This window comes from Aulonocara stuartgranti, assembly GCF_965226115.1.
Source record: "Aulonocara stuartgranti genome assembly, chromosome: 2".
Classification (NCBI taxonomy): Eukaryota; Metazoa; Chordata; class Actinopteri; order Cichliformes; family Cichlidae; genus Aulonocara; species Aulonocara stuartgranti.
In genome coordinates, this window is record NC_138940.1 from 6,205,301 (window position 1) to 6,229,799 (window position 24,499).

The 24,499-nt window shown below is 40.3% G+C and overlaps 1 protein-coding gene across 5 annotated transcripts in view; it reads left to right on the plus strand.

The window, feature by feature from the left end:
* Window positions 1–24,499, plus strand: part of rapgef2b (Rap guanine nucleotide exchange factor 2b) — a 113,086-nt gene that overhangs the window by 31,751 nt on the left and 56,836 nt on the right. For all 5 annotated transcript variants that reach the window (XM_082505885.1, XM_082505882.1, XM_082505886.1 and 2 more), the window contains exons 3-4: window positions 172–228; window positions 9,162–9,245. In XM_082505885.1, the coding sequence (XP_082362011.1) occupies window positions 172–228; window positions 9,162–9,245 (141 nt within the window). The remainder of the gene's footprint in view (window positions 1–171; window positions 229–9,161; window positions 9,246–24,499) is intronic.

Sequence of the window (24,499 nt, forward strand, 5' to 3'; positions counted from 1 at the left end):
GACTGTCAGTGACTGTTGCTAAAGGTGACTCTAGGATATGCAGAAATTTGCTAGTTCTAGATTTATAATAACATAACATTGATAACATTTGATCATAAATTCACTCAAACACAAATATGAGGCCTAACTGTGATTCTTTCTTCCCTCTGTTTCCTCTCTCTCTCTCTGCAGGATCATGTGTGAGACGGTGCGTTATGAGAGACATGAGGCCAATGAAGTGCTATACTAGTAAGTACTGTCTCTGTCTGCTTGGGTATTCATAATATTTGTCCAGAGCCGCATGAACAAAGCAAAAAACCGATGGGTAGACAAAGTAACAGTATTTTCAGTTCTTTGTAATCAAAGCACCCTTTGCTTCAGGATACAAATCGGTGTTATTGATGGGAAGAAACATGCCAACTGCGTACAGAAGAGTAACCCCGGTGACTTAATAAAAATAAATGTCATTAAAGTGCAGAAGCAGTATGAGGCAGATCACTCTATAGCACAACTGAAGGATAGCGAACATAGAAATTATATCCAGTCATATTTCAGTGCGATTCAATAAGTGACTGATCTAAATTGTCAACAAAAGCTGGAATAGCTCTTAAAAGCATTTTCTTCAGTTTGGAGAGAGCCAGCAAGGCACTAGTGGTGATGCTTACATGCTTCCTCCTGTGAGCTATCTGTTTGGAGGGTTAATGTGATCAGAAAGCTGCATTGACAGCTTTCAGAGAGTGCGTGTGTGTGTGTTGGATCCATTTTGAAAAAGCTGGCACAACTGTGGTAAGCACAAAACACACACAGTGTTTGACTGCTGTCACGTATCGAAGTCTTCCAAACACCCAGAGTGAGAATTAAGACAGTTAATTAACTCTGTCAGTGTCTCGGGGGGCTACAGAGGGGACAACATCCCTTTTCCTGCCTTCGTATCCCCCGTGTGCGTGCGTGTGTGTATGTGTTTGTGTGTGTTGATGGATGGTGTGGAAGAGTCAACACCTCATTAGAAGCCCACTTGGCAGTGGGGGAGCTGATTAAACAATAGGAATGCAGACTAAATGGTGGCCACAGTACAGTCCAGCTTCAGCAAGATTCCTTTAGGTGCCCCACAACACTTACTGTACACACACTCAGAAACACTCCTCAAGGAAAAACGCAGCTGTCCCGTCGCAGTGTGGACACACGAAAACGCAGACTTTCTAAAACGATGACATATTTTAGTCATGTGATGCAGTCATGTGACCAAATAAACAAAGATAGCAGAGGGCATTATACAGCGGTTGTTTTGATTCCTCTCAATTTCGACAGCCCTAAAAAAGATGAATATCAGTTTGTACATGCTCCAGATAGCTTTTCTTCAAATTCTTTAACTCTCAATCGCTTTTGCAACTTTGTACTTTTGTGTTACTCGCAGCAACAACGCCACCTCATTGTTAGTCCATTTCAAAAACTCGGTGCTTTTCCTCAACATTTTGCCGCGATGTTTCAAAGTCCTGAAAAGTAAATAAACGGCAGACAGAAATGAGGCAGGTCGAATCGTCTTGCGTTTCACACATGCGCAGCGCTGGAACGTTTTCGGCCATTTCGATGTGGACGCACAACTCTGTGAAAACGACTGAAAACGATAGTGTAATGCGGAGCTGTCATGATTCGGCCGTGTGGCAGGCAGGATGAGGACCCAAATTGCAAACTCACAGACACGGGGGATAAACTCAAAATGCAGCTTTATTGCTGACAGGTGATAAACAATAACGATGATACAAAAGCAATGCAAAACTACACTAAACTGGGAAAAGCTAAAGTAACATATACCGGAAGACACGGGGAGAACCACACACGGCATGAGGGAGAACGCGACGCCGAACAGAGGGAGACGCAGACAGAAATACACACAGGGTAAACGAGGAAAGTTTGAACACACGGGGAACACAGGTGACGCTGATAATCATAACGAGACAGGGCGGGGTGAACTGAACATGACATGTACAGGCGTGAGAGTCACAAAGTAAACAGGAAGTGCACAGAGGTTCAGACAGGAGGAGAGAGAGCACGGGGAAAACACAGACATAACGGGCTGGGGAAACATGGAATAAAACATAAGGAGGGACGAGGGCTCAGATACACAGAGGGGCACACAGGGGGTGAGAGTCACAACGGGAAAACACATAAGGAACAACGTAACAGATCAACCCAGGAAGCATGGCCTAAATAAAGAACAAAATACAAAAATACATGAAAACTAAGAATACTGGGCCCACATGGCCCAGGACCATGACAGGAGCGTTTTCAGATGAAAACGCAGCTTTCAAATATAGCTTTCAAGTATAATATATGTAACTTTATATTGACATAAGCAGTTAATTAGCTCGTTCACTTTTAACCTAAGTTGTTAAAATGTATTTTTAATGTCATCATAGCCCCTTACAGTAACTGTTTGCCAAGTCATCATTAATAAATGTTAAACCTGACTGCTTTTTATTGCTTCAGAAAAACCAAATTATTATTATTACTAGTAATGTGTGGTTAACACATTCTCTGACTGGACTGACAGTATAGAGGTTGCAGTAGTGCTAATGCTATTTAAATAGCAATAATTGTCTAAAATAGTTTGAAGTGTTGCTGAAAATGAAATGTCTTGTACATTTTGAATTCCTTACTTTTGTCTTTGTGTAGGCCTTTGCAGGTAACTGTACTGTTATGTGCTTTGTTGGTTGTGAGGTTATGTTAAAACTGTTAACATAAAACTGTTAACATAACATAAATCTGCAGTTGAGTATGAGTAGGCACTTTAAGTGGTGGTGGTGACATAAATTACAAAATTAGTGTGGATTTTAAAGTCTACTGAATGTTGGTTGTCAGATAGGACCTTTAAAGTACATTAATACAGTATTTTCTCACTGAACTGGGAAAGAAGCTCTTGAGCTGCTGTCTTTCTCTATGGTTTCAGTGTTGTCAAACATCTTTATGAAAATGAAAACAATGAAAAAAAAATGTGGATAAAATTTCACATGAAACTGTCATTTTCAGCACTAGCTCCTTGGTGTGGTCACAAACAAAGCGGAGAGCATAACTGCAGGTAGTGTGCTAATTTACCCCTGAGCTAAAGCACAGAAACGCAGCATGCTATTTTGTTTTTGGGAAATTGCCTCATTTGATTTGCACAACTGTGCACGCTTACGCCAGTGTTTCTGGTTGCGTCTGTGTACAGCTGTGTGTTTGCATGTATTTGTATATGCGTGCCAAGCTGTATTAACCTATAAAAAATGGTCAATGCTCTCCCTTATAAGAGCTGTGTATTAAACAGCAGACGATCAGACTGAGCTTTCTCTGCAGGGTTTTAATCAGCCTGCTATACTGAAAACACAAGCTTTTACCAGTCTCTTTCTCTCCTCATCTGTTTATAACAGTGGCAATAATAGGCTGCAAAGTGAGGGCTCTAAAAGTTAATGGGGAAATGAAATTTTGATAGTATCAATATTAAGTTGTATCCCAGAAAACCACATATAGTGTAAAGCATTGCAATACTAAAGAAATTAGTTTAAAAAAAAATGTAAACCGCATTTAAAGTTGGTCTACAGTGACAATTAATCAAATGTCAGAATAATTTCCAAGACATTTAGGAGACTTTATTTATTTATGTATTTATGCATTTTTTTTAGTTGGAGCTAAAGTTGACTGCCTCAAAAGGACATTTTACATAGAACTGAATCCCAGCTGTCTATTTGTATATTTATTTCTGTTCAGCAAACATGCAGTCCTGCTGAAGTGACCTTTGTAATGACTTCCACGCTTATAACTTTGCAGGCCCTGCATGGCTGTTGGCAGGCCTGCAGTAACGATTGGATGATAAGGGTGATAGTTTTAAAAAGTACTGCCTTGGGCTGCACACTCATAAAGACACATTCGGTATCACATGAAAACATCGCATCCTGCATTCTGCAAATCTGAACCTCTCTGGATTTACCATCCAGAGAGGCTAAACCCTCGATGGTGGCTGACCTGGCACATTGGCTGGTGAAGAGGGTTAGCATCATCTGGCTGGTCTTTAACCTCTTCCATGTCAGCTCTATAAATGAAACCCTTGACTTTTGACCCTCTGCTGAGTGAAAAATCCAACTGTATTTATTTGCAGGGCATTGTGCGTTGCAGACCACAGGGAGCTATCGGCAGAGAGCATTGGTTGCCAGATAGAGGCAGTGACTAAAGAACAGCTGGTTTATGGGCTACTTTGGTTGTGTTGTTGTCGGTCCTTTAGCCACTGTGGAGAAGAGCAGATTTATAACATGCAAAGAGCTGAAGTTCAGGGATTTTTTTTTTGTGTGTGTGTGTGTGATACCTCTCCTGTTACTAGTCATCACTGCTGTCACTCCCTTCCCCAGTCTGACCCACTTGCCAACCAGGCAGCATTCGAGCGGTATAGTTGAGTTATGCGCTGGTAGGTTTTTTGGAGAACTGCAATGGTGAACATAGTCTAGGTTGAAATCTCCCCTCTGTAGGCAAATACCTACCCAAATTAACACAACTACAGTACCATTAAAACAAGCATTATATTATTATATATATATATTTTGAAGCCATTAATGTGGTTTCACATTAACTTCTGATCCTGTGCAATTTGTGCGTTTTGTTTTGTTTTTGGTTGGACAAATTAAAATTGCCTTGGGACTTTGAATGGACAGTAATTGTAAAAAAGCAGATAATGTTTGTCATAATGAACTGAGGTCTTTTTTTTCTTTTTTTGTAAATCAATGAATTATTTTTTTGTTTTAATTAGTGTTTTTAAAAATGATTTGCTGAAGCAACTTATTTCTGTCGAGGAGAAAACACATTTTATCCAATATATTCTGACAATATTAAAGAAGAACACTTAACAGACTGATATTTTAACCCCTGGCTAAGGTTCAGAGGGAGCAGCTGTCAGACAGTTGCCCTCACAGGCAGCTCCTGTTCCATGTGACAGCGTGAAGCTGCTTTCCTTCATAAACGGCGTCATGGGAAGGTAGATGAAGGAAAACTCTGGGAGAAAGAGCTGAAAAACTCATCACAGCGACCAGTCAGCTTATATAATTATTCATTCCAGTAAATTCTGTTCAGCTTGTGTGGCAGTGACATGGAGACGTTAGTCATTTGCTAAGTATCTGGTAGAGCTGCTTTATAATGACAGAAAAATGACAGATGGATGTTTATTTTTAGAATAAGATTTTTTTTTTCTTTTTTTTGTTATATCCTGTGTTGAAAGGAAATATTTTGGAGTTATGCAAAAAAAAGTAGTTTGGTCAAAAGTTTTAAGCGCTGGACATTAACCAGTAGACTCTGTCGTCTCCTGACCTTTTTTTTTTCTTTTTCTTTTTAATTTTGTGTTTGTTGGACAGTTGAAAACTTTGAATGCTTTATTTCAAAATATCAACACAACATTGTGAGACTGCCAGTCTCCCGAGTCCATGGTGAAAGCAGCATGACAAGTTAAAATAGTCAGAGTTGCTTATATGTCCCTCAATGCGAGTGTAGAAACACTTCTAGTGTTTTGAAACTCCTGATTGTTTGTTTGTGTGTGTGTTGTAATAATATATATCGAAAATTGGCCTTTTTTATGCATTTATTTTACAATATTCTGTTGCATAGAAAGACTTGCATTTGCAGTTAATTTAATGAAAGTCAAAAACTACACTTGCAGAAATGTAAAGACTTTTTTTGACAACTGTAATGTGTGTTATAAAGTCAGACCATCTAATAAAAGAAATGTACTGAAATGTTGGTGTGGACTTTGGGCTTAGTAACTCTTTTATAAAAAATCTGTAGCACACTAGGAAAACGGGAAAACCCCCCAAACCATAATGTTCAGAACAGTTAAACCGTGAATTTTTGAGCCTGTAAAATATTTTTTCTAAGAGCCAACTATGATTCCCTTTACTATTTGCAAAAGGCAATTATTCTTTAATGAAACAGTTTGTAAAAGTCAAACCTAATTTTGTGAAAATCTGTCATAAAATTTTGTCCCCATTTTACCCCTGCTGCTGCCTCCATGGCGATCAACCAGATCCCCCACTGTTAAAGGTTTCCCTGTGAGGGTTTTGGTGGATGATGCTTAGCATTTGACTACCGCTTCCAGTACTCATGACCCAGTTCAGTCAAGCTGTCGCTCCACATAAGAGTCTTCTATCTCCTACTTTTTTGGTGTTGTATCTTCTCCTCCTACTTCTCAGCCATGTGAGGTGCTTCCCTCGCTTCCCTCCCTACATGCCGGCAATTAATAATTGAACATTTCATTTCGTGTCGTATCCAAATGTAAAGAAGAACCATATAAAGGACTGAACGAGTCTGCAGGGAACCAGATGGAGATCAGTGGAGAAAAGGGGGAAAAAGAGAAGGGATGATTGTGGAGGAAGAATTTGCTGTGTGTCAGTAGGGTGTGCTGTCTGCAGCCTCATTAGTTGTGCAAGGAAAATGTGGAGAGGAGGAAGGAGGGGCAAGACTTTGTTCCCTTTGATTAAAAGGGGAAAAAACTCAGTCAGCACAGTGATGGTGGGTGTGGATATACATTTCTGTGAAGAACAAGATGTATAATAAGGGCACCCATCTTTTACCTTTCTGTTAGTAAAAACCAGTCCCACCTTGCAGATGTGACTGGTTATTAATTTCCATTATCTTGCCAATTAAAACGTCTTACTTGAACCAGGATTATGCTCAGAAATAATAACTCAAGCTGATGTTTTATTAACACCAGAGAAACTTCAAGTAAGAGATTTGATTTCTGCAGACGTTCAGCTTCTGTGAGACGGTGACATTTTAAAGTACAGACTAATAAACAGACTGGTGGAGGCAGGCGTCATATAGAGAAGCATTTATTTTAGCCTGCTGTTAAGATCATTTTGTGCATTCATAGCAAAGAGAATTACGTTTTTTGCCTTTTAATGAAGCATAAACTTCAGTGTCACTTAAACTTGTGCTTATATGGGATTGTTAGGTTTCTTAAAATGTTATTTGATAAACTGCGCAAAACGCAAGAGGTAGATCTTAAACTCTACAGGCCACAGTTAATATGTTAAAGTTCATGACAACCCAGCTAGGAAAAAGACTGAACAAGTAGGGGGGTTCAACCAGCTTTAAATTGTGTAATTAACAGATACATTTGGAAACATTAACTAACATCCATCCATCTTCTTCCGCTTTATCCGGGGCGCGGGGGCAGCAGCCTACGCAGAGAAGCCAGACCTCTCCCCAGCCATCTCCTCCAGCTTATCCGGGGGAACACTAAGGCGTTCCCAGGCCAGCTGAGAGATATTAACTAACAAAGTAACCATTAGCTGCTATGGTGAATTAAGTTATGGTAGCATAAATTACAGCAGTTTACAAGTACTGGCATGTTTTGCCCATAACTGCTAGGACTTCATGATTCATGTCAGATTTCCCATACTGCTGAAGGTTGGTATCAGTGTTACATGTGACGGGAATATTTCCTTCTCTGGATTTTTGCTTCTTTACTGTCAGAGGTGCGTTTCCCAACACGTCTGATTGACAAGGCTGTCAGCGATGGCTTTTTTTTGGGACTCACAAAGCAGTCAAAAAATTCACTGATCACTGTTGTAATTACCTGAAAAATGCAGCACAGTGTCTCCGGTGTAATCTGTTTTGATATAAGCTTATACTTAACTAAATCCAGTAACACATAACTCACAATTTATGCTGGTACAGCAGCATTTTGCTTCCTTATACTTTATCTCACCAGCACAGCAGTTATATATGTTGACTCCCCTTGAAGCGCTCTGCATTGAATTGATTGCGTATAGACGAAAGCAAGCATTATTATTATTTATGATTATTGTTCTTTCTTTCTTTGTTTACATTCTCATTAGGTTAATATGTATGTCTCTTTGATAATCCTGCATGTACCACTGATAGAGGTTCAGCCTTTTGAGATTATCTCGGCGCAATCCCTGCGGTATCTGTGAAGACCCAAGGATAAGCGAGATGATTACAGAGACAAAACTGATGAATTTTAAAATCTGAGGATATCCTTTCAACATTAGCAGCGTAGTTTATTAACACTGACGTACCAAATGTGATTTCTGAAAATTATATTTAGTGAGTTGTTTATCTGTAGGCAAATTCTCCTCAGTGGAGTCTTTTGATGTTCCTTAGTAAGGCCTGTGGTTCACATGAACTGCCACACAATCCTTAAAGCTGAAAAAAGTGCACAGTCTTGATGTTTAGTGTTGTTGTTTTTTACTTGTCATTTTCCCTGGAAAATGACTTGACAATCAGCTGCATCATCCAGAGGTCAGTGTGAGTTTATTTCAGAGGCCCATTTTCCTGTTTGTGTGGGGACAGAAATGAGTCTTCAGTTCATTCACAGTTCTCTCTCTCCCTTCCTTTCAGTTTCTCGCTTTTTTACATTTTTTGTAATTTTATTAATCATTTGGCGCAGCGAGCAGTCTTGCATCACTGATGCATTAAGTCACAGTACCTGCACAGAAAATGGTGATAAGTAAACTGACACAGCAAATAAGCTCCATCAATATATTGATTTGTACATAAACATTTTCAATTTACTGTCGTAGAGGGTAAAAGCAGGAAGTGTTCTGCCTTGTGGGCATTCACAAAGATAGCTGCAGACTCCACAGAAGACTACTTGTTCTTATTATACTACTCTGTAGTCTACCTGGAGGATCTTTGTGCTTTTGGTGGCCTTGTAGTGTAGTTGTTGTGCATACAAGTCTGCAGAGAGCCTTGTACACCCACTGATGATGGAATCCATGCCCCTCATGTAGTGGCATAGATTAAGCAGGGAGCCCTTTTGGGAACTTCTGTCAAGAATTGTTTTTTCTTTTTATTATCCACAGCAACAAATCAAATGAAATATTTCACCTTACTTGCAAATCTGTTTTTAATAGCCAGAATAGCTGTGATGCATTAGGATGCCTGGCGGTGTCTTACGATGCCAGTAGGATGTTGAATTGCTGACCCTTTGGATCCTGTTTGTTTTACACATCCTGCAAATAACAGATTGAGACCCAGAGCATTTTGGGTTTCTTTGGGTTCTTTTCATCAGTTATAGGCTCATCTATCCAAATCTACAAAAATTCTCATTTCGTTCATCAACCTTAATTATATTTTTGGCTGCTTCGTGTCAAAATATCACCATTAATACATTCTGAACTAATGTATCTCTTTCTGTCTTTCAGCCCTGATGACATAGGAAGCTGCTGGTACATCCTGTTGTCTGGCTCAGTTTTCATCAAAGAATCCATGTTCCTGCCCAGAAGCAGGTAAGATCATCGGCCATTTTGAATGCTGTTTGAAGGTGTGATTTTTGGCAGTAACATGCAAGCATCTGCTTTCCTTCCAAGCTAATTTAAAATAAAGAGACAAATGTCTCTCTCACCAAGATTTGTTTCCTGTCTTATCAGCTTCTTAACTTTTATTAAAATTGGCTTGTAAAAATGTTGCACAGCAGCAAATGTTTGCATGCAGTTATGCGATTTCACTAAAGAAAATTGTAACTTTATCATTGTTCCTTCGGTTTCTAAAACAGATTTTACTTATGTTTTTGGCATAACTATTTAATTTTAATTTATATCTTTTTTTAAAATCAGTTATTTAATACAGATAGTCATTTTAACATTTACCTTTGCAAATTGGTTAATTCTCATGTACAAGAATGTTGCTGGGACATCAACATGACTTCTCTGCAGTTCAAGAGAAATACATTAGGTGACTAGGTCGAGAATAAAATACATGTCGCCTTTAAAAATTATAAACAGTTTTTATTAAAATACATTTTTACATTCTGAAATTCTCAAACTATATCACCAACACTGCAAAAAGGTGAATGTACATCTGTCCATTCCTAATACACTTATCCAATTCAGGGCTCGCAAAATTGCTAGCCCGACGTCCCGGGGCTAGCGATCTTGCCAGTCGGGCTACCAAAATCTATCTCTGCCCTGCCCGTCGGGCTATCATAGAAAGGAAAAATATATGTCAATGCTTTTGCATTCTTTCGGAAATGTAGCTGGGTAATTATGTCATTGGCATCGGTGAGCCACTGTCAATATGTGACATATTGAAATCGCGTTTGAATTTGCGCTTGTTTTTTGCTTTCACTTTGCAATCGCGCAAACTGTGTATAGAGAGCGACAGCACTGATCTGTGAGTGATGATAATTTGTGCACCAATTCCTCTGACATCGTCTTATCAATCGTTAGCTTACTATGCAAACATGACAAGTGAACTCTCCCGCAGCAAGCTCAAACATGTGAGAGGTTGATCGCGCAGAGAATCGCTGAGCGTTATGTGAGTGCCTGTGTAAAAGCAGCAGGATATATATTTTAGTTCTGCTGAGCCAAATAAGACAGGTCAGGGTGAAGAAGTGACAGCCAAAGAAAAGCTTACTGCAAAACGGAGAAGTTATGACAAATCAGACTATAAGGCAAAAATAAAGTGCAGCTTTATGGTTTCATGGACAAAGAATTTCTGTGGCTGCAATATGACGAGCTAAATAACCAGGGGTGCACATAAGTGGTCCGCAGGTGCGCATTCGCTGTCAAAATAAAAAACGCGCACAAGATAAGAAGTTGCAACGCGTGTTTGCGTACATAAGATTTTCTGGAGGAGGACAGACATTTGTTTAGAACTCTTAAAGATGTCGAAGAAGCAAGCTCCTTTAAGCAATTACTTTGGTGTTCCTCCACCTCCAAACAAATGTCAGAAGGAGTCCGAACCACAAAAGAAGCACGTATTCTCGGAAAAGTAGTTGCAGGAGGTGAGCTGGCTTCAAACAAATGATGAACGCACAGAGATGTGGAGCAGAATGTGCCGTGAAAATCCCACTCTAGCGGACAAAAACAGTGCTTTTATATGGACGCAAACACACGTTGCAACTTCTAATCTGGTGCGCGTCTTTTATTTTGACAGCGAATGCGCACATGCGGACCACATATGTGCACCCGTGTAAATAACATAATGTTCTGCCGGGTGTGTCGTTGGTTTTCCCTCGATTTCTGAGTCGACAAGTGCCTTTGTCACTGGGACCAGTTTTTCAGTGGAAATTTCAAATTCAGGATCTGACACAGACTGATTCATGTCCTACACAGTTCTTACAAGTTCATAGAAATTTCTGTTCAATTAGAACCAAGTATTTAAGCTGATGTTTGTAATTTTTATACAATGTTGTAATTTGTGTTTCAACAATTTTTTGATTAATGTTTTGTTTCCGTTACAATATTATACTTTAATGTATAATTGTAATATTGTAACAGAACAAAACAGGAAACAAAACATCAATCAAAAAATTGCTCTCTTTTTTATTCGGGCTACTTAAATTTATTTTGGGCTACCAAAAACTGAAGAGTCCCTGCCCAAAGGGCTACCAGGGATTTGAAATTTTGCGAGCCCTGCAATTAAGGGTTACATAGAGGGGAAGCTAGAGCCTATCCCAGCTGTCATAGGGTAAAAAGCGGGATACATAGGCATGGTTTGAAGCTGTGTAAAACCACATTATAGTAGCTTACACTGTAACACTTGTACTTTGCAAGTAGAGACACCTTGACTAAATTGTATGGATTCCTCATCATAATTAAAAGATTAGCATAAGTCATGTCCTTTTAAAGCTTTTGACCTGTATCACAGTAGGCTCAATAACCTTGGGTAGAAAGCGTTATCATCATCACCATTTTAGAATAGTTGAAAAGCTCAAGTAACACAAACCATTTCATTAGTCTATCTCTTGGATAATTCCTGCTTTTTCTGATTTAACCATATTGCATATTATTTTAGTTTTTTAAAGAGGGTTGAAAATAATTATTTATGGCACCTTCAGAGGACTTAAGACTCATGTTCCCCTCTCACAGCAGTGTTCACCACCTCTGAAGCCAAGACTCAAATGTTAAAAAGCTGCGATTTCACAAGTGGATCTGTTACATGAAATATCCCTGTAGGCGTCTTGAAAACAATGATCTTTTTATCCATTAGGCTTGCATAACACACCTACGGCCACTCTGATCTCGAGGCCGTCACTTTAGGCCGTGGAGCAGAACTGTTCCGGCTGTACAGCGGGAGTCCACTGAGGTCGTTCTTTGGGTTTGTCCGAACGTGGGATGCATTTAAAACGGAAGAGTTGATCGGAAATGTGCCAAAAAGCTAGCCCCCTCTTAAATATAACCTTTTCAGTTTTACGAAGGTGTGTGTGTGTGTGTGTGTGTGTGTGTGTGTGTGTGTGTGTGTGTGTGTGTGTGTGTGTGTGTGTGTGTGTGTGTGTGTGTGTGTGTGTGTGTGTGTGTGTGTGTGTGTGTGTGTGTGTGAGAGAGATGCCGAAAGGGGATCTGAAGGTACTGGCAGATTAAAGTTAATGCTTGACCACAGTCACAGAGGAGAAGAAGGCCCTGAAAGTGTTTACTAAGCATATGTTGCAAAGGAGCTTGTGGAGGGTGGATCCGCTGTGCTGTGTGAGACTGTATGGGGTTGATAATTAGCTCAGATGTTCAGAATAAAGCCAACTGCTTTATTCAGGACTGTCACATTTATGTTTTCTCTGCTAAATTATGCATATGAAGCACCAACTGCACGTTGAGCGGTTTTAGTTTCTGCGAGAATGTGCTTCAGTGCCACTAGCTGAGATTCATGTGAGCAGCTAGATGAAAAGAAGGCAATCTGGCAATAGTCAAATGGGAATATTGCATTGTACAGAGCACGCAACATACAGCTGTTCATTCACCACAGCGCTGACTTTTGTAGACATGCTGGGCGTGTAGAATGCAAAAGTCTGAATTAGTTGGATCAAACTTGACAAGCTTCTTAGAACGAAGTCTGTGTGATGTCTGATTGAGCTTATGTAACAATAGAGCAGGTAAATGTCTGTGAGCTTCTTTTATCATTTTACCCTCCACACTCTTCCAAGTTTAATCCAAGGGTAACATTTCCATCGGTGAGAAAGCAGAATGACCCCTAGTGTTTTGTTGGTCAACAGCATATTAAACATGGCAAAAAGTAGGCTCAGGCTACTTTAAACAAAAACTTTCAGATGCTGGTTTCTCTTTCCTCTATACAAATATGGATATCGTACAGCCTCACTCATACGGTCCTAGAGACTGGCCAGCAATCTCCTAGCAAACACAGGTATCTAAGTTTCTACAGTTTGCCTGGATGATATTGACTTGTTATCTAATAACAAAAAAATACACTCCAACTATTCGCCAACTGACTGTAAAACTAAGAAATCACAAGCTGTGAGCATCAGCCTTCAAACTAAAAGTAGCTGCTTTTGAAACTGATATTTTGCAGGAGAAATGTGACGCTTTAATTCTGAAAGCAAACTACTTTTCCGCTTTTTGCACCTTTTCCAAGTTTTGCTGTTGGAAGTCAGTGTCTTCCATGTAACTGCAGCAATCCACTAACCAACAGAATGCTGACAAAGAGGTTTTTGATGCAGTATTCTCTTTGCAACAACAACAGCAACTTCACCAGCAACCACTCACCACTAGTCAGGAAATACATCTTTCGCTAATGACTGGTGGTTACCAGGAAGGCAGCAACCAATCTGTAGGCCTGACTGAGGCTTAATGTGTTTCTCTGGGACACAGTTCTGGATGCGGCACCCAATCAAAATAAAAGGTTTAAAGCAGCTTTAATGCAGCTGAGACCATTTGTTTCAGATAGTGGGCCTACATCAAGACCCAGAGTTAGACAAACATGAATTATATAAAGTTACCTACCTGACTAACACAGGTTTGTTAATCTTAGTGAAACGGCACATACACTGTGTTGAAAACAGTTATACAAAAGGAGCCAGTTAATGCCAACAATGAAGTAGAGAAAAATATGCAATGTTAAATTTACCAAGGTAATTTACTATTGCACTGGCTGATTAGATTATGGCCAACTGTCATTGGTTGTTGTAGTTTTTTATATTCATACACTAATTTCATTAATGAAATTTTTGTATTAACCCCCTAGTATATTGTAAGCCACTTGGCTCTATTTAAAAGAAAGAACAAAAAAAGGTGCTTTGGGGGAAATGAAGCAGAACCTATTTCCTCAGTGACAATCAGACATTTTCAAAATGACACATTCAATGGCACATTCTAAGTCAACGTTTCAAGGACTCCTGGGTCATGAAACTCACTCAGGTTTTGAATGACAGTCTGCATTTTCAGTTCAAGAATGAAAAGGAGAAGAATAAGACTTTTTCCTGACAGCGGCGTTGTGGCTGTATTCCTGTAACAGTGCTAGAGAAACTCTGTACAATCATTTAATGTGATGCAAAGCTGTAAACCTAACTGAAATCTTCCTGTTTTCCTGGTAGAAAGTGTGACTGTCATAGTTTCTGTATTAAAGCATTTGTTTGTCTTATCATCTTATTATGAACGTTTCTGTCGTTTTTTGTTTTTTTGTTTTGTTTTTTTTTTCTTTTCTTGTCTTTTACATGGATTGTTCTTATTAACGGTTTTCCTATAGGGGCAAAACACTGGGTGGTAAGAAAAGATCCAGACACACTGCCTCACCTAGTCTATAAAGAGGACAAATGGTGAAGGTAAAATGGCTCGGAGGGGAAATTGGTTGTGGCACGAGTAACTGAATGGAGTCCAGTGGGACTTCCTAAAGCTTTTAAAGATGTGGTGGAATTGGGTTTCAGACAGGCCCTACCCAGAAATGGCTGTTCATATCTACACTAGCAGCAAGGTTGAAAACCTGATACGTCTCCATCATTCTCTCAGTGCTTCTCTCGCTCTCTTACTGCCGGTAGCTGTAGTGACATCTGATCCAGGGGGGAGATGAATGGCTCAGTCATTAATCGTAGAAGCTGGAACTGTATGCCGTAAACCCAAAATCAAATATCACCTAAATAGATACATGTTTAATCACGGTACACTGAAGGCTAACTTTAGCGTGCCGTGACCAAAGTGCACTACTGATTTAGTCAGTTTTAAAAGTGGCAGTCAGCCTTGTATAATTTATGATTCTGCAGAGATTATAAATGCCAATACATTTTTTTTATGAAATAAGAGTTACAGAGTACTTCTTGAGCCTTGGTGACCACCCGGAGCTTTAAACTGAGTGCAGCTTGTGTTATGTTCAGTGTTTCTATCGTAGAAACTCACATAATGCATTGAGGCCATTTGGGATACAGTATCCTCTGGCCTAAGGAGGTTTTAGACCACCAACTTTCCAATTAATGGACATTCTCAAAAACAGGACAGAGGAAAAAGCAGCATTTATGACAAAGAGACAGGAAGGCATTTCAGTTTAACTGACTGTTTACTTGTTTACTTTCATTTTTAGTTGCCACTTATTTCTCTTTTACACACCGTCTGTTTAGGTTAAGATACCAAAGCTACTTGGCTCGGGTTATAAGATAATGGTTTGATTAGAAATCTACACTTTCACGTTGTTAGCCACATGCAGGTTACCAGGGTGATGACTACATTGCAGATTTAAAATGTGCTTTCAGTGCATGACTGATGAGATCAGATGATAACTGCCTACCGAGCCTGTTAGCAGCCACAGGATGGTGCTTCCTAGTGAGATCTATGGAAGTGATTACAACTGATAATGACCATTTAATGGGATGAAAACATTTGGAACGGGTGATCTGTTGTGACAGTTGTCTACCACTATATCACTCTGCACAGAATAACACTTTTTTTTGTAGCTGCCATTTTTCAGATGTTACACATCTATTTTTTGGGCCATTATTGAGATGGTTGTGTTTTAGGCGAGTGTCTTTAAAAGCTTTTCAACTACTGAGCTGTTAATGGTTTCAGGGATGAATTTTCCTTCAGAAGATTTTCCAGTGTGTTCCTTAAATTAGATGTGCCAAATCTGCAACTTTCAAATGTTAACAACAGGCTAAAGACAATCATTATTTTCACATGTACTCTGCATTCAACACTAAACTATTTTTAGCCATAGTTTCTAGTAACTGCATGGAACTGTGGACTTCCACCCTGAAACACCCTTTAGTAAACCCAGACCGATTTTACTTCCCTTCCTCCACGGTGCTGTGTGCATTCATTTTCAACATACTGCTATCAAGCTTCTTTCGTTCATCCACTTCCAAACTGTTTTCTCATCATCAGTCACTTCTTACACTGGGTAAACCAAAACCACAACTCCTAACATATTCATCCCGTGTGGGAAAATTGCATTTTTTGGTAACAGAGGAATGTTTGCATCATCACATCCTGTGAACTGCTGGGGAAAAAAAGGGCCGGTACCGATAAGACTGTTTCTTGACAGGCAGACTCATCTGTGACTGTAGATGACAAAATAATCCAGTGATGATTTATTCTCTTGTTGCACAATACAGATGTTTCTCAACGCTTCTGATGTTCATTTCCATTCTGTGGAACAGTTGCCGGCTGAAGAGATTTTTTTTGTTTGTTTGTTTTTTATTAATTCATTTCATGACTAGAAATGGTTACTGTGCTTGTGCATCTCATTATTTTTTTAATTTTAATTAAAATATTAGGTGCTCATTCATCTGGTATGATTTTAATGGTGGTTGTTGTTGACAAACAAGTAAGTCTTGTTTTCTCATTTTAGAGCAATAGTATGTTTAAAAATAAACATTTCTAGGTCCTGCCAGCGACAGGCCACAGACTGTGAAACAGTACTGTTGGTTTGTTTTGACATGAAATTTTGATTTTGTGCTGAATATTTTTTGTCCTCAGTTTATTCTTTTCTTTTTTTAAGGGGTTGTTCTTAGATACAACTCACACAGTCATGTGAACAGGACTACTCCACAAAATAACACTTATCATATCATCGGGGTTATCTTGCCTTTGGCTTGGAGGTTTTATTTTTCATTATTTTATTTTATTTTTTTGTTCAAACTGAAAGTCTGCTCTAAATCCAGGGACATGTAGTCTGACTATTAACCTGGCATCAATCATGCAATAAATAAATAAAACCCCATCAAGCTGCGAGTTGGGTTGAGTTTACCCAACAACCCTCAAGTTAAACATTGATCACTTGCTATGAAGTCTGTTTGTGCTACCAGAATGTTTGTTATTATCTTGCTAGTGAAGGTGTGTGTGTGTGTGTGTGTGTGTGTGTGTGTGTGTGTGTGTGTATTTCTAGCATATTGATACTACAGAACACTCAAGGTAAGAGATGGGGATTGATAAGAATTAGCAATTCCGATTCCATTATCAATATCACTTAACAATTCAGTTCCCTTATTGATTCACATTAGCTCCACTTTGAGAGTCACCACCATCTCTAAGCAGCATATGAAAGTCATTACATTCATGTAAATTCATTTCATGCTGAGTTGTCACATGTTTGTGCATGTTGGAGGTATTTCCCCTCTTTGTTTGTTGTTACAGAGAACACTTTTCTTAAAAGTAACACAGTACATTACTTAATCACACCCGGGAGAAAGACATTTGTTACACTACTCGTTAAGTTACTTTGATGTTACGGTCTCATAATTACCAGTTAAGAATATAAACTTCCCGCCCCACACACCAACACAAATCCCTATTCTAATGAAGACACATGCGATCTATCTCTTAGTATTTATGTATGAAGACAAAGCCGACAACACAAATAAAAGATGGAAACCAGCACAAAGAGACTTTAAAGTGGTCGTCACGATGATTCTAATGTAGAAACATGAAAAGATAGAAACTCAGACTACAGCCTGACTGCTCATCAGTTTGATACCTGTTGAAGTTCAGCAGCTGCTTCACCGCAAATGACTGCTCACTTTATCGCGGTACTGGGCTGGGGTCAGCATTTACTCAAATTCAACACCAGTCTGGGCTCTTGGCTAGCTTAGCGTTAGCGTTATGTCTGTGCCGGTGCTTGCAAAGAGCCGAACTTGTTTTGTCTGTGCAGGTGCTTGCAAAGAGCCTAAGTTGCGTTAACAGTATGATGCAGTTGTTTCGTCCTGGAGCAGTATCCATCGTGCTCCCAATCTTTGTGCAGTAAAATAAAAGGAATGTCTACATCCACGCTGTAAACTGCACCACTGTTTTCCTCCTCCGATCCAGCTGATCGTAGCGAGAGTGCATGAACTGATGAACGGGATCGATAGGCAGACTGACCAAGGAACTGGACTACTCTGAACTGGTTCTTGATTCTCATCCCTAACCAGGGTTAATCCCGAATTCATCTGAATTAGATTAAATCTTTTTTTTTATAGTAGTCTCAGGTCCTGTGATTGTAAGCCAGGACCATATCATCAGACTACCTCCTCCATGCTCAACAGTTGGTGTGAGTTGTTTGTCCTGCCACATTTAGTTTTTGCCATACATGGCGCTTTGTATTATGACCGAACATCTCCGCTTTGGTCTCATCTATCCAGTCGACCAAACCTAAGCTGTGCTACTTTTTTAAGAGGGACAAATATTTCTCCTGCCCTTCCATATATACCATATAAGCCATCATAATGTTTTTTTGTTGTGGTTGGTTTGGCTTGTCATGGATTTTAATATGCTAACACAGGGCTGTAGTTTGAGATGTAATTCTTGGGTCTTTTGTGTATTCTCTGAGCATTGCATGGTCTTGCCTCGGGATGAGCTCTGGAGTTATTGCAGGTTATATGTGAGCTAAGGAAAATTTAAATTGCATGACACTGAACATATTTCCAGTTCTTTGTTGGAAATGCCAGCTTTAGGTGTTTAAAATTTTAAATGCGATGATGCCGCTTATCTGAAAACACAGTAAAATGATCATTCCAGCTTAAAGCTGAGGAAAAATGTTAAAAATAATGTTTAGAAACTAGCAATCGAGCTTTTGAACCACAGGACACAACTAGACATTGAGGCAACTTGTGAGTTGGTCTTATATTTTTCATGTCTAAAATAAATCTAAACACTGTAATTAGAATATTTGAGTTCAGTTGACTGACTTCATTGAGTAACTTCTACAAGCAGTGTACTTTGCGCTGTTTATACGTGCACACGGGAACATACAGTCCAGCATCTCACTCACTCGTGCTTTATAACAGGAAGTGAGTCGTACGCTGGAATGCGGCCGTATTCAGCTCACCACATTACACAGAGCGAGAGAGAGAGACAGACAGACAGAGAGAGAGAAAGGGGGCAGGGCCATTGGACAGAAGCTGATCTACACTTTGAGCCACACACTCCCATTCTCATACACAAATCTCCGACAGCAGTGCCGGTTTGTGTACAGGACAATATGCCGCAGTTACAGCGAAGTCTCGGGACTTGGAACATGTTTGCTTGGCTTACTCTGAACTAACAAGAAGGGATATTTCAGAAGGAGGGGTTCATCTTATCAGGTGGCTGTGTCACTCTAGGAGCAGATTGGCGTGTCGGGGGTGAGTCATCAAAGTACAGCTGCATGGAACTCTTACCTAGAAACACATGAGCGTACGGCTTACTGAAGTTTTGCCTAGAAACTCCTTTGTTTTTGGTTGTAATTTAAAAATCTTGACTATTCTCCAAGCCGGGAGCTGGTTGCAGTAAAACCTTCAAGTCTGGAATGTGAAGTATGACTTTGATGTTATTTTGGATTTGTCAGTGTGAGGAGTGTGCTGCCAGCAAAAGGGGTGTGTGCTCTTTTGGGGTATATAAAGGAGGGGGTTAGAAACAACTTTTGGCAACTTTGAAACCAAAACAAAGATGGAGCCCCTGCTGTGGTGAGAACATGTTAGAAATGAGTGATAGTTGCAGTGATGACTGATGAATGTGTTTGGAAAAGTTGCAAGCGGCTAGCGTAGTCGCTCTTTCTCTACACTCGTGTCTCCAGTGCCCTTTTCTCTTTGCCTTTTACAATGTCAGTGAAGCTGTATTTTGGGAAGCAAAAGTCACGAGTCAGTTACACATTCTTTGATGCGTTGTCAGTGCCTATTTCAGATGTGCTCGGGCAAAGGTTTGGAATATGCATGTGGTGTGGACCACGCTGTTACTCCAAGGAATTCTGTTTATCTTTGCAAGGTGAGGTTGGATCATCAAACTCGGCTCTGACAGGATGTTGGTAAAGGCTTCAAAGCCTGGATGCGGTTTTCATTCACTTTAGCAGTTGTAGCCAAAGATCCATCTGACCTCCCACTCCCTCCTTCTCTGTGCTGGGTCAGAAGTCTTGCATATCTGAGGAGTTTAATCTTTGTACTTCTCAAGGGTCTGGTGGGTTAAAAAAGCCAGTGTGCCCTCTTACCACTTACTCAGTTAAACAGCTTAAAAGAGGAGAGGAGACCCCCCACCCCTCCACCCCTCACTCCCTTCAGCTCAGACCAGGGGTACAGATTAAGTGTTGCGTTGGTTCACACAGGCAGCAGAGTGGATCCGAGGCTAAGGCGGTGGGCTGCCGGGCTGGTAGAATGAGAAGCTGGTGATGCATGTGGAATGACATTCCAGACGCCCAGGCTTGTTGTATAACGGAGGGGAATGCAAGGCTGCCGAGGCAGGGGAGATGTCAGACAGTCGACTGAGAGCTTCAGGGTTTAATTTGAAGTTGAGATGTTGGCTGCCTGTCAAATGACAGCATAGAAGCAAAAATGGGGATGTTCTCTTCACCATCAATTTCTTTTTCTTTCTTTTGTTTTGTTTCACATAGACTTGAGTTGTAGTGAAATTCTTGGCTGATGTGATTTTGAAATAACAATATTTGCTTTTGCTTGTATGGTTTTCATCATTCCTTCTTTTGGGCAATGAATTTTTAACTTGAGGTAATCTCTTGCTTATTTAAGAAGCTTTATGCTTTGTGAGAACGTAAAGGACTGAATTTCAATATGTGTTATTAATCATATGTGTCACAAAATAGGACATAACTTGCTATAGATGTATTCTCACACTTATTTGCTATGAATTCACTGTGAGACACATTTGGACTGCACACAGACATTGTTCTAGGAAGCTGGTTTAAAGACCCCTTGGTGTCTTATCCAATGGGCGTTTGTTGGCTTCACCTCTGTTGGGTCTAAAGAAGTTGAGAACTGCAGTGCACGCATAAAGATGGGCCATGGTAAGCTTTGAAAAGACAGAACAGGTTCAGACCTTTGTTACATGAGATGGATGGAAGGAAATGGGAGCGATTGCTTTCATTTGAGTAGTAAGTGTATTTTTGCAGAGCTTGCCTGAGGATTAAAGTACTGTTAATGTGGCACTTGATTAAATGTGTTTTTTGTTTTTAATTTGAATGGCATACTTTGAGTGACATGAGTCATGAAAACATATAAGCTGTCACATTAACAAAAAAAAAGGGGGGAAACAGCAAAATTTTCAACTGTTCAAAAACAAAAGAAATGCATTGTCTTTATTTTTTGTCCTGTATTTTTCACAGCTTAACTTGAAATTTTTCTTAAAGAAACAATAAATTCAAGCAAAATAAAAAGGTGACGGAAATATAAAAGGTTACAGATTTACACAGTAAGTGTAGCAATATTTTGGTACTTTTACTAGTGATCATCTTTTCTTTGTGCTGTGCTCTGAATACTTGCTCAAGCATCTGGCACCTTTCCTATCTTTTTTTCCTTCCCTTTTTTAAATTCCTTTATCTGGTTTTGTAGGTTCATCAGCCAACACACACACACACTGTAGTTCTCTGGAAAGAAAAAAACAACCTCACGTTAACTTGTGGCCCTGAATTCCTCGTTGATAAATAATTCATACCAAGTAGTGTGTGCCTAGACCTCTGCCTCTTTAGTTATAGCTAATAAAAATTGAATATTTGCATGGGTAGGCTTTGCAGAGTGTGCTGTGTGGCAGTGTTGATTGCTGGAGAGTTGCTTACATCCCAGTCCACCTAAGCATTAGCTAAGACAATCAGTGTTTGCTCTGAATGCATTATTTGTTTTCTAATTTACATTACCCTCTTGGCAGGCCCTCTACTTAATATTTGCTCAGCACTAGTCATAGGGCACTGGAGGCTTTAATCCACAAACAAGACACTTTTGTTAGAAAACACGCTCCTACCCCCACACACTCAACTTCTATAATCCCTTCTTTAATATTGCACACTGCCAGTGGCCCTCGCCTCCTGCAAAATGGAGGAATGGATTACTAAAGTCAGGAATGCAACGGAGGAACATGATTGAACATGTCACGTTCCCGTTTGTATTCTGGTGGCCTAACGTGTTTTGTGATGCTCATTGGGTGTTTTCGCTATCTCTTTTCCACTGTAGCATGAGTCGAAGGAGGCTGAACAGGATCATAGCTGGCACCAACGCAAACGTCCCTAAAACCAGATCAAAAGCACTTGTTCGTTTCTCTGAAGCCGCTGCCCAGCTGACAAATCATCTTTGGTGGAAGGAAGTTCCAAAAAAAAAAAAAAAAATCACAGCATTTGTCTTGCGAGAACACGAGCGAAAATACTGAGTAAGCTGTCCTTACAGTGGCTCTGTTTGGCCCTGCGGTGGAATTCAGGCTTGTGTATTTCAGGGATACGAGCAGAGTTAGTAGGCATTAAACAGAAGCTCAGGCAAAGCAAACAGTGACAATCAGCATTAACCCCCTCGCTGCCTTTGCTCACCAAGGCTGTGTGGCCCAGCCAGTCACTCATGTTGCCTTTGATTTCAGTTTGTGCTTCTTGCCAAAACTTTACTGTGGAGTTGTGTGAATTATAAAGTCGACAAATAGCTCAAGTAAAATTTGCAGCTCTGGCAGAGAAACAACAGAACAGCTGACAGGAGGAAAAAAACACAAAGAAAAGAGAAAAAAGTCAACAAAAGGAAGTAGAAAGGGGAAAGCAAAGCCAGCTAAATCAACTCGTAGAAAACAAAAGCATCACAAAAATCATTACTCGCTCTCTGCCAAACTGACAGGTAGAGGATCACCAGGTTTTTCTTGGCTGGTGTTTATTCCCTGACTTGACCAAGCTACACCCACAACATGAAGCCACAAGCCCAAAGCTCTAAAGCATTTAGGCTGACTCTTGGTGGCGCTGTCACTTGGTGTTCGCTCGCTCTGTGGTAGAGTATCACTTCCTGTTCCTGCTCAAACACAGTGGTGTTTCTGAGTAGCTTATTTGCTTAGCGATTTAATTAACAACTTTTAAATACATTCTTCTTTCATAGTATAATCTTCACGTGCTTCCTCCGAAGCACACTTTCTGTGTACTCACTACCTAATTTATAGCCAAAGTATTCACTCACTGTCTCTGTACTGTCTCGCTAGCCTAGCTTAGCTCGTAGCCGACTCATTAGCACCATGGCTACTTCACCTGTCCCTCCTGCACTTTCTTGCTCATTGTGTCAGATGTTTAGTTACTCCTCGGCCTCCTTTAGCAGTAATGATATCTGTAACAAATGTAGCATATTTGCAGCTCTGGAGGCCAGGATTACTGAATTGGAGACTCTGCTTCGCACCCTTCATTCACCCGCAGCTAGCCAGGCCCCTGTAGCTGGTGCAGCCGAAAATAGCGTAGGCCCCGCTAGCTGTTCCCCGGCAGGTCCCAAGCAGCTGGGGAATCAGGGCGGCTGGGTCACGGTGAGGAGGAAGCATAGTCCTAAACAGAAGCCCCAGGTACACCACCAACCCGTTCATGTGTCTAACCGTTTTTCCCCACTCGGCGACACACCCGCCGGGGGTCAAACTCTGGTAATTGGCGATTCTGTTCTCAGACATGTGAAGCTAGAGACACCGGCAACCATAGTCAATTGTCTTCCAGGGGCCAGAGCAGGCGACATTGAAGGAAATTTAAAACTGCTGGCTAAGGGTAAACGTAAATTCAGTAAAATCATAATTCACGTCGGCAGTAATGACACCCGGTTACGCCAATCGGAGGTCACTAAAATCAATATTGAATCGGTGTGCAACTTTGCCAAAACAATGTCGGACTCTGTAGTTTTCTCTGGTCCCCTCCCCAATCAGACCAGGAGTGACATGTTTAGCCGCATGTTCTCCTTAAATTGCTGGCTGTCTGAGTGGTGTCCCAGAAACGATGTGGGCTTCATAGATAATTGGCAAACCTTCTGGAGGAAACCTGGTCTTGTTAGGAGAGACGGCATCCATCCCACTTTGGATGGAGCAGCTCTCATTTCTAGAAATATGGACAAATTTATTAAACCCCCCAAAATATGACTATCCAGAGTTGGGACCAGGAAGCAGAGTTGCAGTCTTACACGCTTCTCTGCAGCTTCTCTCCTCCTGCTACCCCCCCAAAAACCCATCTCCATAGAGACTGTGTCAGCTTCCAAAAAGACAAAAAACAAACTAAAAACCAGCAACAAACAACTTAAACATAAACAATCACAAAGAAAGAACAATACAGTATCCACATCTGAACCAAAGAGTAAAACAGTGAAATGTGGATTATTAAATATTAGGTCTCTCTCCTCCAAGTCTCTGTTAGTACATGACTTAATAATTGATCAACAAATTGATTTACTCTGCCTTACAGAAACCTGGTTGCAGCAGGATGATTATGTTAGTTTAAATGAATCAACACCCCCGAGCCATTCTAACTACCAGAAACCTCGAAGCACAGGCCGAGGGGGCGGTGTGGCAGCAATTTTTCACACCAGCCTATTAATTAATGAAAGACCAAGACAGACTTTTAATTCATTTGAAAGCCTGATGCTTAACATTGTCCACCCCAGCTGTGAAACTCA